Source organism: Mandrillus leucophaeus, unplaced genomic scaffold, assembly GCF_000951045.1.
Source record: "Mandrillus leucophaeus isolate KB7577 unplaced genomic scaffold, Mleu.le_1.0 Scaffold931, whole genome shotgun sequence".
In the NCBI taxonomy this organism is placed as follows: Eukaryota; Metazoa; Chordata; class Mammalia; order Primates; family Cercopithecidae; genus Mandrillus; species Mandrillus leucophaeus.
In genome coordinates, this window is record NW_012110153.1 from 441,256 (window position 1) to 455,452 (window position 14,197).

A 14,197-nucleotide genomic window follows, 5' to 3' on the forward strand; every position below is an offset into this window, starting at 1 on the left:
CTGCAGTCTCTGCTGCATTTCGGCTTATTAGAATTTCTGAACTTGCTTCAAGGGCTCTTATTCTACCTGTCACCCACCCTATCTAGGCGCCAGCTATGAGACACTAGGGATTTGTAATCCTTGTCAGCTGGCCTGCACTGCTACTGTGGAGAAGTAGCAGGGAGCTGCTGGCTGCCTTTTCAGACATGAAAAGGCCCTGGAGGAGAGCATATGCTCATAAAAATTATGGGATTCCACAGCTTTGAAATCTAATAATCCTGAGTGATCAAACACAGACTGGGCCCTTGGAGTTGCTGGGGAAGGGGCTGGGGGGTGGGGGCGGGGCAGACCTTAGATGGGAGAGCCTGGGGCCCTGCAATGGGACAGAGTAATTAGCCTCAGTGGGAGGAGATGAGGAAACCAGCCTGAGGGTGTCTACACTGAGTCCGAGGAGAAACAATAGCCAAGAGCTGGGTGGTAAACCACCTTCTTCCAACAGGAAACCAGTCACTTCTCTTTGCCCCTGCCCTGCCCAGTGTGTGGCCATTTGGAGATGGACTTTTTTGTACCTCTTGGGTTGCTGGAGGTGGAGGGACAGTAGGTGAAACCAGGTCTCCAAGCCAAGATTGCATGAAGGTCTGGAGTGACTGGGAGACAGAATACCAAAAGTATGTGTCAGTTGCGGGTGAGAGTAATCATGAAGACATGGGGTATGCTAAAAGTTAAACTTTGCTAAACTTTCATTTTTGCTCAGAGCTGGTCCTGCTGACACACTTACGGAAATGGGTTTGGTACACAGTTGTTGAATGAAGTGGGCAAGTCATTTATCCCTCCTAGAGCCAGTTTCTTCATCTGTAAAACCAGGGGTGTAAACTGTATTGGAAGAGTCAATGACATGAGTTTAAGTCTCATCTTGTTGTGTCACTGATGAACTGTGTGAACCTATTGCAGTCTCTTCTACCTCTAGGCCTCAGTCTCTCCACTTAAATTCAATGCAGAGTATGGACAAGGGAGACTTTAAGGTTACTCTCAGCTTTGTCATTCTTACAGGCCTGTCTCCTGCATCATCCTTAATTCCAGGCTCTGTCACTGCCAGGCTGTGTCAGCCAGCCATGTAAGTCCCTTTAGGTTCCCCATAAATAACATAAGGGAGAGGGAAGGAGAACCGAATAGGATTATTGTTAATGCCAGTTTTCAGTATGGCACATTTGTAGCAAGGCTGTGGCCTTGGTGGGGCCTCCAGTCCATCTCAGCAAGTAAGCACATTTTCATTTTGTGAAGTAACCGCTTTTCCACTTCAGAGCTTAAAAATCCAATCTCAAATTGTTGACCAACTCCAAACCCCTATATAGCTCTTTTTCTAATTTCTGCTCTCACAGAGAGCATAGAACCTGGCAGAAATTTGATTTGAAATGAGACTTCAGCTCTGAAGTCAAACTTCCTGCTATTAATCAGGTTAAGACTATTTCTCCCTTGTAGGCAACATACATACCCAAACCGAATTTTTAGATCTGTTTATTTTGTTCCAAACTCCTTGAGGATTTAAATGTCCCATTTCTTGAGCTCTGAAATTTTATTCCTTCTAGATTTAACTGTGGTGCATAAGAGGCTGCATCCTACTCTAAATATTAATACTATGCTGCTTTTGCCAATCAACATTCTCTCCAAAAGCACACAAGCTCACATGTGCACATCCACATGTGTGGAAGAAGTAAATTGATACCCCACCATGTTATGTGACATCTGAATGGGCAGATTTGGGACCTATGAATGTCTTTCCTTCATCTGGAGAGAAGAGGACGACTGCCTGATTCTTAAGAGCTATCTGCACCTTGAGCAACAAAAGAGGTCCTGCAGAATCACCCTCTGGTGACTCAGTGAGAGTGAGGCGGGGAGGAATGGAAGCAGGGGCATTGTTACTCCAGAATTTTCAGTGGTCTCTCCTGGGAGTTACAGGGCTCCTAGGGCCCAGATTATCCTGTTCCACTACTGTTAGAACTGACAGGATAGGAATTAGGCCCTTTCTAGGGCCCCTTCCTACCCACAGAGCTAAGAACCAGTGAGTTTTCCTTTGAGGAGTTGATAAGAGCTGGACTGGGACCAGCGGAGGGGGCTCAGGACTTTGGCCTTGAATGAAATCATCGGTGGCCAACCATGCCCCAGCTGCCTGTTTGTAACGGAAAATCTTGAGTGGGAACTGTTGTCTTCTTTGGAGCCCCTCAGGACAACCTCATCCTCCTGGCCCTGGGATGACCCTGGCTTAGGGTGGCAAGTTACTGTTGACTCCAAGTGACAGCCAGGAATGCTTGGCAAAAATGGTGACAGGGTGGGTGACAGGAACACAATAGACAAAGGCTCAGAGAGGGGAAAAAGAGACACAGAGGCAGAGTGAGGAGAGAGGCTGAGCTCCTAATGAGGTGAGCTGTGCTAACTGAACACAGCCTGGCAGTGCCCTCTGCCCCTAGCCAGGGGCACTGGGAATGTTCTTCAGTAAGATTGTTGCCAGAGCCTGGGCATAAGGAAGCATCAGTCACCTACTTCAGAGGGATCAAAGTGGTTCAGAGTCTACCTTTCATGGCACCTTTAATGCCCTCTAAGCAAAGTGGCATAGGATGCCCAGCATGGGAGACACATTGGGTGGTAAAGGCTAGGATGGCTTCACCTTCCCAAAAGAAATTGTCCAACCCTATGTGCAACTGCTGCCTGTACCTTTTTGGGATCCAGGCTGGGAATTGGGTTTTTTCTTAAATAGTCCCTTTTCTGACCTGGCCCAGGTGGAAATATAGACCTGTCATGAAAACTGAGAGATGGGGCTGGTCCACTGCCCCTCCTCCCACCATGGCAGCTCGTGTCATCAGTCCTCCTCCGCCTGCTGAGATGAAAGGAGTTTCTTCACATTTTGCCATGTGTATACAAGAATGGGGAGCTGGGAGGGCATCGAGGTTAATGCCTTGGTCTGTAAAATTTGTAAAAATCAGTGACTGGAACATGGAACACTGTGGTGTTTAAGGTTTCTTCCCTATATATTATTCTACTCTTCCAGTGTGGGATTATATAGCTTGAGCCAAAAAGTGAGATGTGGCTCAGCCTGAGATGAGTGGGACTGATGCTAGTGTTAGGAGTGGACTGGGCCAAGGTAAGGTTGATTGGCCCAAGTTCCGGGTCTCTCCTTTCTCCAAGCACCCATGTGTCTATGACAGTCATACAAAGAAATAGAGGGGAAAGAGTATGGACAGAAGCAGTAGAGGAAAAAAAAAGAAGGAAGGGAAGAGGGGAGCAGACTGTTAACCAACCAAACGATAAGGGCGCTGCCTGTACCCAGTTCTTGGAAGCCACAGCCATCAGCAACTCTAAGGCTAACCAAGGCTACTTGTCTCATTTTACCTCCCTGCCCCTCCACCCAGTGGCTCCCAAATATGGATGGCAATGACCTCCTCAGCAAACAGAGACTTGGGCCTACCCTATTAAGCTCCTGGGGACATGGTAGCACCTTTGGCAGTTGATTATAGTGGGTGACTAACAAGCTGGGGCCAGGAGGTCCCATCCTCCTCCTCCTCCAGGGCTTAGAAAGTATATGGAGAGATTCCAAAGGCCAGGGGGTGACCCCAAGCTTTCCCAGATCCTGGGAGGAGAAGAGACCTGGCAAATTTAAAGGCATTCTGGGGAGAATTTAGTTAATGAGTTTGGAACATCTGGAGCTTTGGCTCCAAGGAGATTGTCAGGTGGCTGAAATGCTGTGTGCGCAGGTCTGGGAACAAGTGTGCTGGTGGCAAAAACGTAAATGCTGAGCAGGGTGGGATGAAGGGGAAGAGCTGGGAAAGAGCACACAACGGCAAGAAAGGCATTAGATTGGTTCCTCAGGATTGGGGGAGCCTGGCAGTAGCTCCCCATTGGGGTCTGGATCAGGGGCCAACATCTTATCCTTGCTGGAATCTCTCTGCTCTTTCTTGAACATCCTTTGATGCATCAGAGGGACGAAGAAGAGGATTACAGCCCCAATGATGGGGGGCACACCGGCAAAGTAGAAGGCCACATGGTAGTCCCCAAAACAGTTTCGGAGCAGGCCTGAAACAGTCAAGAGAGACAAGTCAAGCTCAGCTTTGCCCTACTGTCCAAAGGTGCTCTCAGCCCCTTCTAGGGGCCCTCACAGTGCCTATCCAGATAATCTTGGCCTGTATTGCCTTGACTCAGGAGCTCCCTCAACTTCAAGGGCAGGTGACTCCTCCCGAAGGCACTGGGGCTGCAGGCCCTTGAGTGAATGCTCATTATGAAAGGAGCTAATGAAGCTTCTCTTAAAGTTTCTCCATTTATGACTTTCATCAATCTAAGTTCTAGTCACACCTAGTTACAGAGTTAGGAGGAAACCTAGTTTAAAAGAACTCCACAGAAGATGGCCAAGTATTGTCTTGGTCCACAGTGATATTTCCCAGCCCCGTACCCCCGCCCACCCAACAAATGGTTCCTGTGGTACATTTCAGATGAGTTCTTATTTTCCTTTTCTCTGAAGTGACCCTTCTCTGAAGTTCCATTTGTCCTAGCAAGAGGCTATATGTGTTCCTTTCAGTTACATATATGGTTATCCCCTCTGGTTTTCTCCAAGCTGCCAAACCAAGGATATGTTTGACATGAGATGCAAGGCCTTCCCTACTCATTTCCAGAAGCTAATGTGTGGTACCTCATAGTACCTCAGAGCCTAGAAACAGTATTCAGGAAAGGCAAAAAGGCCCTTGGCCTTTTGCTTACTCAGGAGTTAAGCAAATTGGAAAGAAATGTGGATTCTGGGGCACTGTTTGAATCAGGAGGTGAGTAGAGGCCCCCTTCCCCCAACGGGTAGTGTGGCTGTTGCCCGGGAGCCTGAGTGAAAGCTTTTGCCACTGTCACACAGTGCCCTCATATCACCTTTCACATAATTTGTGTTCGAAGAATATTTGTTGAATTAACCCACCTCACCAGCCTAGGAGAAGCTAATGCATGAATCAATGTTTGCAATAAATCCTATAGAAAAGAAACAGAGTTGCCAGGCACAGTGGCTCACACCTGTAATCCCAGCACTTTGGGAGGCCAAGGTGGGTGGATCACGAGGTCAGGAGATCGAGACCATCCTGGCTAACACAGTGAAACCCCGTCTCTACTAAAAATACAAAAAATTAGCTGGGCGTGGTGGCACGCACCTGTACTCCCAGCTACTCGGGAGACTGAGGCAGGAGAATCGCTTGAACCTGGGAGGCGGAGGTTGCAATGAGCCGAGATAGCTGAGATCGCACCACTGCACTCCAGCCTGGTGACAGAGCAAGACTCTGTCTCAAAAAAAAAAAAAAAAGGAAAAGAAATGGAGTTCTCTTGTCATTGGTTTTCTGTTCCCTGTTCCCTGGGATACCAACAGTGCCCTTCTGGGAAAATGAAGGGAGAAACCAGGAGTGCTGAAAAATGGCAAGTCAACACTTCCTGCTGAAGGTGAGCCTCACTGGCTTAATTCTGGTGTGTTACTTTAATCAAATATCTTCTATAGGCTCAGTTCAGAAGCCAGCAGAGGAGGAGGAGGATGTCCCTAGGTTTTAATAAAACCACAGATTGCTTTCTCTTCTTTTCCTACCCAACCTTGCAAATAATCACATGCCTGTGGAGAGAGTGAGAGGATACTAGATCAGTGGAATCGTCGGAAGGCCAAACTCATTTTTCTCTCCACCCCCCTGGAAGGATCCATGCTGTCTGAGATAAAATCCTATTGAAACAGATATACCACCATGGAAAATTCATCCCTCAGAATGGATCCGTGCATGTGTTTAATCTCTTCCACCAGTAGTGATAAGGGGTTTCATGCACTCTGACAAAGCTGTTTAAATAGAGGATAAGAGGAAAAGGGGCCTGAAGAGGTGCTCAGGAGAGCCAGTATCCAGGGAAAACAGGACTCCCTAATTCATGCCCTCCCTGGAATATCAGTCTCACCTGCAATGGGGGGCCCAGCAATCATTGGCAGGGCCATCATGCCCAGGAGGTAGCCAATGGCCTGTGAGGCCTGCATTGGGCCCACCAGCTCAAATGCAATGGGGGCCATTATGGTGATGAAGAAGCCATCGCAAAGGCCCAGGAAAAGACAGACGACGATAAGGCCCCCGAAGTCCCGGCACAGGGGAATCATCATGGACATCAGGCCCAGGAGCAGGAAGGAAAGGACCTGGAGAAACAAGGGCCTGAGGTCACGTGCTGGCCAGCCAAGACCACATAGCATCACATCTCCTTTCTCAAGTCTTCACTTCTTCCATCTATACAATGGGGTGATGGGAGGGAGAGGGTGTCAACAGAGAGAGCAGTTGGACTGAATAGTTAGGCCCTTTCTAAGTCTTGCACTGAGGGATTCAAAGTCCAAGAAAGGCCCTACTTAACTGTGATTCTGTCGGGATTTAAAAAAAAAAAAAGTTGGGGGATACTTGGCTCCTGGCCTCAAGAAGTTTGTCTTTGCACTAGACCCTAAGATAAAAGGAATTGTTGTTTCTGCTTTCTGAGCCTGTATTTGGCTTACCCAGGGATCAGGGTCTGGGATCAGGCCATACTGGTGTTCTCAGATCCAAGTAAAGTATGGAAAGAGGGAAGGGAGGGCATGAGGATGGCTTGCATGATGATCAGATGGGGTTGTAAGTGGAAGGCACAGCTTCTTGAAATGGGGAAGGAGCCAGTGCCCATTTTTGTAGGGGCTGATTTTATAAAATAGCTTGGCATAAAGGAAACTATTGGGACGTTCACCCAGGTTTCTATGCTTTAGGACATGGACTGCACTGCCTAGCTCAGACATCTCAGACACATGGCTCTGGGGGCCTCTGGGCAACTGGACACCCTGAGAAGGCAAAAAAAGGAACCTTGTACGGGAACCAAGCCACTGGGAAGGTGTGTGTCTAGGGAGAATGAAGCCAGCCCAGGAACACTGACTAGCCACTGGGCTTTCTTTGGGCTAAGCAAAATGACTCCAAAATGAAAAAACTGCCTTTCCAGAGGTTTTTTTTTTTTTTCCTTCTCCACAGAGAAAAGGGCCACTGCAAACATAGCTGGTCTTCATTTGCAACCTGTGTTGGCCAGCTAGACTGAAGACCTGGGCTGCAGGCAGAGAAAAGAACCCCGCCCCCATCCCGCTGCTGCCAACCCCCTGCAGCCAGTAGAGCCAGGTCAGAGCCAGGTCATCCCAGGGTCAGGGCTAAGATCTGATCTCTTTATCAAGGCCTTAATAGGCCCAAGGATTTTCCAATAGTTCACACCAGCAAGCCAACTTAGCCAAGAACATACGGAAGGAGTGGGGGACATGGCTATTTGGTGCCCTAAAGATTTTCTATGTTGTTGCTGGCAGTGGGTTTGTTAGGTTGATCAGTTGGTTTTTGGAGAGGATAATGCCATCTGAGGACATCTTTTTGTTGGGAGACTTTGAACTTTGCCCAGGCAGTTTTGAGGTAGCTAGGCAGAAGCTAGGAATAAGAACCCCAGTACCTGAGCTTCTCCTTTAAGAGATTCACACACAACAATAAGATAAAACCAGACACACCTATCAATAAAGCCCATTATGGAAATTGAAAGTTAATACCATTATATAACACAAAGAACCCTATTAACTGATTTTAATCAGGTCTAAGTATTACCTATTGTATCTAGCTGTCTGTTAAACATCCTCCATGAGGCTTTGCCAAGGTTCAGAAATTTGAAATCCCTCTTGGACGTGAGAAACAGGCCTCAAGATTCAGAAATTTAAAATCCCTCTTGGACGTGAGAAACAGGCCTCAAGAATTGGCACAAAGTGAGGCTGTCCTGCAGCCTGTCACTATTTCCTTTCCAGCAGACTGTTCAGGGGCTTGATGCCAGAGACATGTGCCTGTCTTTACCAACAGTAGGACACAGAGTCTAGTAGATAGCTCTTCAGAACCTGAAGGTGTGTACACTCCTTTCCTCCCCCAGGCCTGTACTCCTGCATTACATGCAGGGAGAGAGGGAGGCAAATTCCTGTGATGGAGTATCTTAACAAACTCAAGAGAAAGAAGTTCATCCATTGTCTTGTGCTCTTGGCCCAAGACACTGAATTTGTAAAATGAGGAAGTTGAACTACTAGTTGATGAAGATACGTTTCAGCTATAATGTTCTAGGATTATTTTATATTATTGTAAGTGGTAAAACTCAGTGAAATAAGAGTAAGGAAAAGGGGCAGGAGCAGTGGGTGGGTGGTCAGCAGAGGCACTGGGTCCTAAGCCTATCTTGGCCTCTAACTGGCTAATGCCTCCCTGTCCCTTGGAACTCCAACTGTGTAACAGAAAGCAAAAGCTGCTGAGGCTCTACCTTTCTCCTAGGGACTGTGATAAGAATCACATGAGTTATATGACTAGGCAGGGGCTGCTGTCTCTTCTCAAGATAAAGCCCTGGCCCAATGCCAGATTACCCTGATTTCCAGAACTCTTTGGCATCTTGGAGCTGCTAATACTGGCAGGGAAGACTCACAGGGGTGTCATGTGGGTGAGGCTGGGAAAGCCACACATACTACTATGCAAATAGCTACCCAGATAAAGCACTTGCTGATATTTGCACAGGAATTCAAAATTTCAATTGGTTTATCTCAATCACAAGATTATCTCTTGGTTTGACTTAGTCAAGTCACTTATCTCTGAGACTTGGCTCTGCCATCACTTAGGGCAAGGTAGAATATAAGAAGTGTGTTGCATAGGAGTTCAGCTCTGCTACTACTGTCTGCGTGAGCCTTTCCCTCTGTTTCTCCACCATTGTAATGAGGTTGGAGTGGATGGACCTTAAAAGCAACCCTGCCTCTGACAAAGCAGATTTACCAACTCTTGCAATCTAACAGCAAAAAAGTTAAGGAAAAGTTAATCATATTTTCATCCAAGATATTTGAGGGTACTTAGGAGAGCACTTCGGGCTATCAGAGACAGAGAAATCATCACTGTGAGTGTAGCCAGGACCCCTTGCAAGTGCTTTTAGGGCTTTCCCAGGAGATAAATGAGTCAGAACTCAATCACCTTCCTGATAGATTATTTGTGACTACTTGATTTTGGGGGCTATCTTTGCCCCTTCACAGGGTTCTGCACTTGGGTACGTCTTCATAAACCCACCTGCAGGATCATAAGTCAGGTAAGAAAGGCAATACTGCTGCCAGGTAGACAAAGACTGACAGCCTGAACAGTGGCCTGTATTTAGACCGGACCAGAGCCTAGTTCACACAGAAAATAGCCTTGGAGCATGGAGAGCCATTATTAATAAAATCTTCCTTTACATGTGTTCTAATAGGTTCCATATACACTGCTCTCACAGAATCCTCACTCAATTTTGGTAAAAGGCAGAACGAGGATGATTTTCTTTGTTTAAAAGCAGGTGAAATTTGATTGACTTTCCCATGCTACACAACAAGCTACCATTCTATACCAAAGGCTGTGGATAACCTTGCATTTGTGGCAGGCTGTTTCTCCTCACAGTGGAGACACTCACTCACCTGCAAGTAGATCTTCTTAAGTCCAGGGATGGAGTCACTGATGTGGCCTGACACAAGACGCCCAAGGCCTGAGGTAGCCCCAATACACACCAAGAGCACCCAGGTCTCCTTGATTTCTGAGAACTCCTCTTCCACGTACTTCATCTGAAAAGCATAGCACAAGGACCCCCAGAAACAGGAGGAGAAAGAGGAGCTGACTGGTTAAGTGTAGGTGTATCCAGAATCCTCTACTGGTTACTTTCCTGGAGCAGGACAGAAACCCCCTCTCCTGTAGCCCTACCTCCATGACAAGCTCTCTGGCTGCTTATCCCTTGGTTCTCTGGATTCTGGACTTCTGAGCAACAGCTGAGGAGGGTGGGTACATCCACGCCCCTTCTAAGCCCCAGCAGGACAGAAAATAGCCTAAATGATTGAGAAAATCCAAGGGTTTCTCTACCATCTCCCCATTTCCTTACCCCAAACTGACAGCCTAAGGCAACATCAAATCACCAAGGGAGAAGAATCCACCAACTTCCAGGCAACTCTTCCAAAGTGTGTTTTAAGAAACATGAAGCCTGTGGAGGATAACAGCTGGACTACAACCAACAGTTCTGTAGCTGCATAAGTTTGGTGGATGGTTAGTTAAACAAAGCTGAATGGGTTTCTTTCCTACAAATTTTTTTTAGTCCCTTTAAGGGATTACTACACATTATGAAGTTAGAGAGATCCAGTATATGTTACTTCCTAAACAAAATCATTTGACCACAAAGACCAGCATTCCACAGATTCCTGTCTTGGGTCACCCAGGCCGGTCTCCTGCATCCTGTCAATGCGTATCTCCTCAAAATCTATCTAAATTTTTACTGTGGGAGAAGCCATGGTCCATGGGCTTCCCCCTGTGGAACTGCCCCCATTTTCCACTAAGGTCTTCCCTCAGCGTCTCTTTTTCCCTCTCTGGATCTCTCCAACTAATATTTTGTTTCTTTTCCCAAAGGTCCCAGCTCTGCCCTTTCAATGTCTCCCACCCCCACCCTCTGGAATCTAGGCAGGTTGAGGGTAGCTTCTTGGGGCCAGGTGGGGTGGGCCCACCCTGGTATTCCTCACCAGGTGTACATAGGGAACAAAGTAGCCAAGGGCAGCAGCAGCAATCCCGAAGGCCCAGATGCGGTAAGTGCGTTGGCGGAACACTCGCATGTTGAAGTACTTCCTGAGCTGAGCCAGAAAGCGCTGGTGCAGGGTGCGGACACCTCTCTTGCTTGGGGTGTCCTGGGAGCTGGGCAGGAGGGGCCGGTAGGTGAGTGAAAGCAGCATAAGAACAAACATGAAGGTACTCAGCACCTGGAAGGTTTGGGCCAGCTTGATCTTATCCCCCAGCATTCTGATGAGGAAGGGGAAGGACATGGAGAAAATGCTACTCCCAGCAGACACCACACCATTGGCCAGACCCAGGCGGCGTTGAAAGTAGTGGCCCAGGATGACGAGGGATGGCTGAAAGGCGAAGGAACAGCCACAACCAAAGAGAATCCCGTAGGTGAAGTAGCGCAGGCTTAGGGAGCTGTGGGAGAAACACCAAGAGCTGTCCTCAGCAGCCTGACCAGCAATCTACCTGCCCTCCCCTGTCAGCTTCCTGAGACTTCCATTCCTCCACCTTTTTTTTTTTTTTTTTTTTTTTGAGACGGAGTCTCGCTCTGTCGCCCAGGCTGGAGTGCAGTGGCCGGGTCTCAGCTCACTGCAAGCTCCGCCTCCCGGGTTTACGCCATTCTCCTGCCTCAGCCTCCCAAGTAGCTGGGACTACAGGCGCCCGCCACATCGCCCAGCTAGTTTTTTTTTTTATTTTTTTAGTAGAGACGGGGTTTCACTGTGTTAGCCAGGATGGTCTGGATCTCCTGACCTCGTGATCCGCCCGTCTCGGCCTCCCAAAGTGCTGGGATTACAGGCTTGAGCCACCGCGCCCGGCCTCATTCCTCCACCCTTAACCCACAGCCCCACTTGCCACTGACCCTCAGAGCAGACAAAGAAGAGGGCCTTCTGATCCCTGTGTTGCAGATGGGGAAGCAGAGGCTCAGAGAGGTAAAATAATTGGCCCAAGGTAACGTAACTGGGGATCAGCAAAACTTGGACTTGAATCCAGGTCTGTGTGACTCTAGCATGACTCACAGCACCCCATCAAAGAGGACTGTTCAAAGGAAAGCCAGAGCTAGCCCATATAAAAGCTGGATGAGAGGCTACAGGGAGTCATTGTCTTAGAGAGAATAGTCTCACTTTACTATTGGTGGTGGCCAAAGCTTTATCCCAGGTAGCAACAAAGGTCTGCAAGAAGTCAAAATCGTGGAAGATTGAAACCTTCCATGGGACTCTTCAGTGTCTCTCCATGCTAAGGCCATTAATATTTCAGAGAATGGCTGATGATCTTCTGAGACATACGCTGTCCTCAACCCTACCGAAGGTCTGCATATCCCAAGACCCTTTACACTAGGCCCTGGATGATCTCCGTGGGGATCATTCGGTAGGAGTCTCTTTAACTTTTAGAGTCCTGCCTTTGTTTCTGGATATGGTTTAGATTTGTTCCCTAGAGTAGCCTGGCTCCTTGACAGGAAGTGGAGCCTCAAAGAATTTGTGGGCCTGGCCAAGTAAGACAGGTCCTGGCTTAAAACTCATAGGCCCTGCTGTGGCCATAAGCCTCTGAAACATAAAGTAAAGGGTCAGAAAGGGAAAGGCAATAGGAAGGTCAGCTTGGCCAGCCATATGCCCCCAGATAATATTGGCACAACTTAGTAAAGAATTTTGTTTTCTTTTTGATGCCTCAATATATTTTGCAATAGTTCTTATCTGGCCACTAAATTACCTAATACTCTTCTTGGTCAGGCGGTTCTTCTCTGGAGATAGACCCAGTCCTCATACTAAAGGACTGGGCCTAAGCTACAGAGAAGATGTGGTGCTAGCACCTATGATTCTAAGATAGCTATCATTATTGCTTTCCATCTGCTGGTATTCACTGGACATGAGCAAGGATTTGGTTTTGAAAGGGTTGTCTCTGCTTGGAACACATAGCTAAGCCAACTGCTCCTCTTCTGTCAGGTTCCTTTGGGCCTGTACCCATTAGATTGTAAGTACCCTATGGGATTGGCCTGGCTTGGGGGCCTTATCCAAGGGGCCTTGTGTTAGACCTTCAGGGAAGGGGCCAGTGGGGGCAAAACATAGGATTTGGTTTAGGGTGCTGTGTGGTGGATCTACTTCTAGCTGGGCCCCAGGACTGGAGACCCATTGTTTGGGTTTTCCAAAGCCCCACCAGCCCTGTCTGCATCCTGCCCCATTCCATGTCATTCGGAGGAACTCAGAGCCCTGAGTGAGACAACAGGAAGGATGATTTGGAGCTCTAACCATGAGCAGAACCATTTTTCCACTGGATGTGAAGCCATCCAGAAAGTTTCTTGGCTCTGAAGATCCTCTTACAGAAAGAACAAAGCGGGTAGAGAAGAAGGTTAGGGGCTGGAGAACAGAACGCCTACTCCAATGTGCCTACAGAAGCATGCCAGAAGAAAACACCACATCTGAGCTCCTTCCCCTCCTGTAATTGAGCCCATGTGGATTGGAAGGGAAATGGGATCCATATGTTGCTAATTCGTTTACACTTTGCTCTGCTTGGTCTTAAAAAACAGACCTTTGCTGTGTAGTGCTGAGACTGGAGCTGCTTCTGAAGCCTAGCTCCTCCCCACAAGGAGCCAGGCACCAGTTTGCCGGGGGTGAATGAGGCTGACCACCAGAGGGGTTCTGAAAAGGTTTGGAGCTGCTGCCCTGGGAGTGCTGAGTAGTTTCCAGGCAGGACATGGATTTTCCCTTTTCTGTCCCAGTTGGATGGGACGAAGCCAAGAAATGACTGCAGACCAAATCCAAGCTCTGCTGGAGGGTAGGCTGGGCAGCTGGAAATGCTCAAGTCATAAAGAAAGTTGGCTTACCTCACAGGGCCCAGTTAAGGCAAAACACAATTATCATTCTCTACTGTGAGTGGAACCTTAGGCCTAGAGAGCCATGGTGCTTTTCTGGGTAACTCAGCTCAGAAAGCACGTCTCTGACAAGTTAGCTCTGACCTCATCCTAGACATGTCACCATGGCCATTTCTCATTTCCATGTTTCCAGGCTGGCATTCCCCTACAATGGCCCAAGCAGATTGGAAGTAGGAGGTGCCATAACTTCCAAAGTGTCTTTAGCAGAAAGTCAACAGAGCTCTTTAGGAATTCCGTATTCCTCAGGCTGTGGTATAGGGTATTTATTTTCCCTTACCCTACACACATTCTTCTTCAGGCTGGCAGAAAAGAAAGCAGAAAATGAACCTAGAGCCTGCTTCTCACCTGACACTGCCAAGTTCTGCCAGTGGAACCAGTGGGACTAGGGTTTCCATTTAGCCCAGGCCTAGCTGGGTAGCTGGGTTCTGGGTTTGTATCTCAGTGAGGGATATTGCTAATCATCCTTCTGATGCCCATGATGTAAATCATTTTCTGTCCCAAATCATCCATATGTCAGCAGCCTGAGCTATCTGGAAAAGTGTCAGAAATGCTAAACATCCTTGGGCTCAGTTGACCTCTTTTTCAGCATAAGATTCTTTTGGGAATCCTGTGCTAGGTGTTCACATGGGCTCACTTGAGAAGCTCAGTCTTGGGATGGAAAGTGAGGTCGTGAGATGTGTGGCACACTGAAGGGGAATCGAATAGCAGAGTTGAAAGAGACGTAAAAAGACCATATGGTCAAATCCCCTCATGTTACAGATGT

The 14,197-nt window shown here is 47.9% G+C and overlaps 1 protein-coding gene across 1 annotated transcript in view; it reads right to left on the reverse strand.

Annotated features, from left to right (window-relative positions):
• Positions 1–1,479: 1,479 nt before the first annotated feature.
• Positions 1,480–14,197, reverse strand: part of SLC16A2 (solute carrier family 16, member 2 (thyroid hormone transporter)) — a 103,496-nt gene continuing 90,778 nt past the window's right edge. The window contains exons 3-6 of the mRNA XM_011970206.1: positions 10,535–10,985; positions 9,452–9,595; positions 5,926–6,154; positions 1,480–4,044 (exon numbers count right to left, since the gene is read on the reverse strand). Coding sequence (XP_011825596.1) covers positions 3,824–4,044; positions 5,926–6,154; positions 9,452–9,595; positions 10,535–10,985 — 1,045 coding nt within the window. The 3' untranslated portion in view covers positions 1,480–3,823. The remainder of the gene's footprint in view (positions 4,045–5,925; positions 6,155–9,451; positions 9,596–10,534; positions 10,986–14,197) is intronic.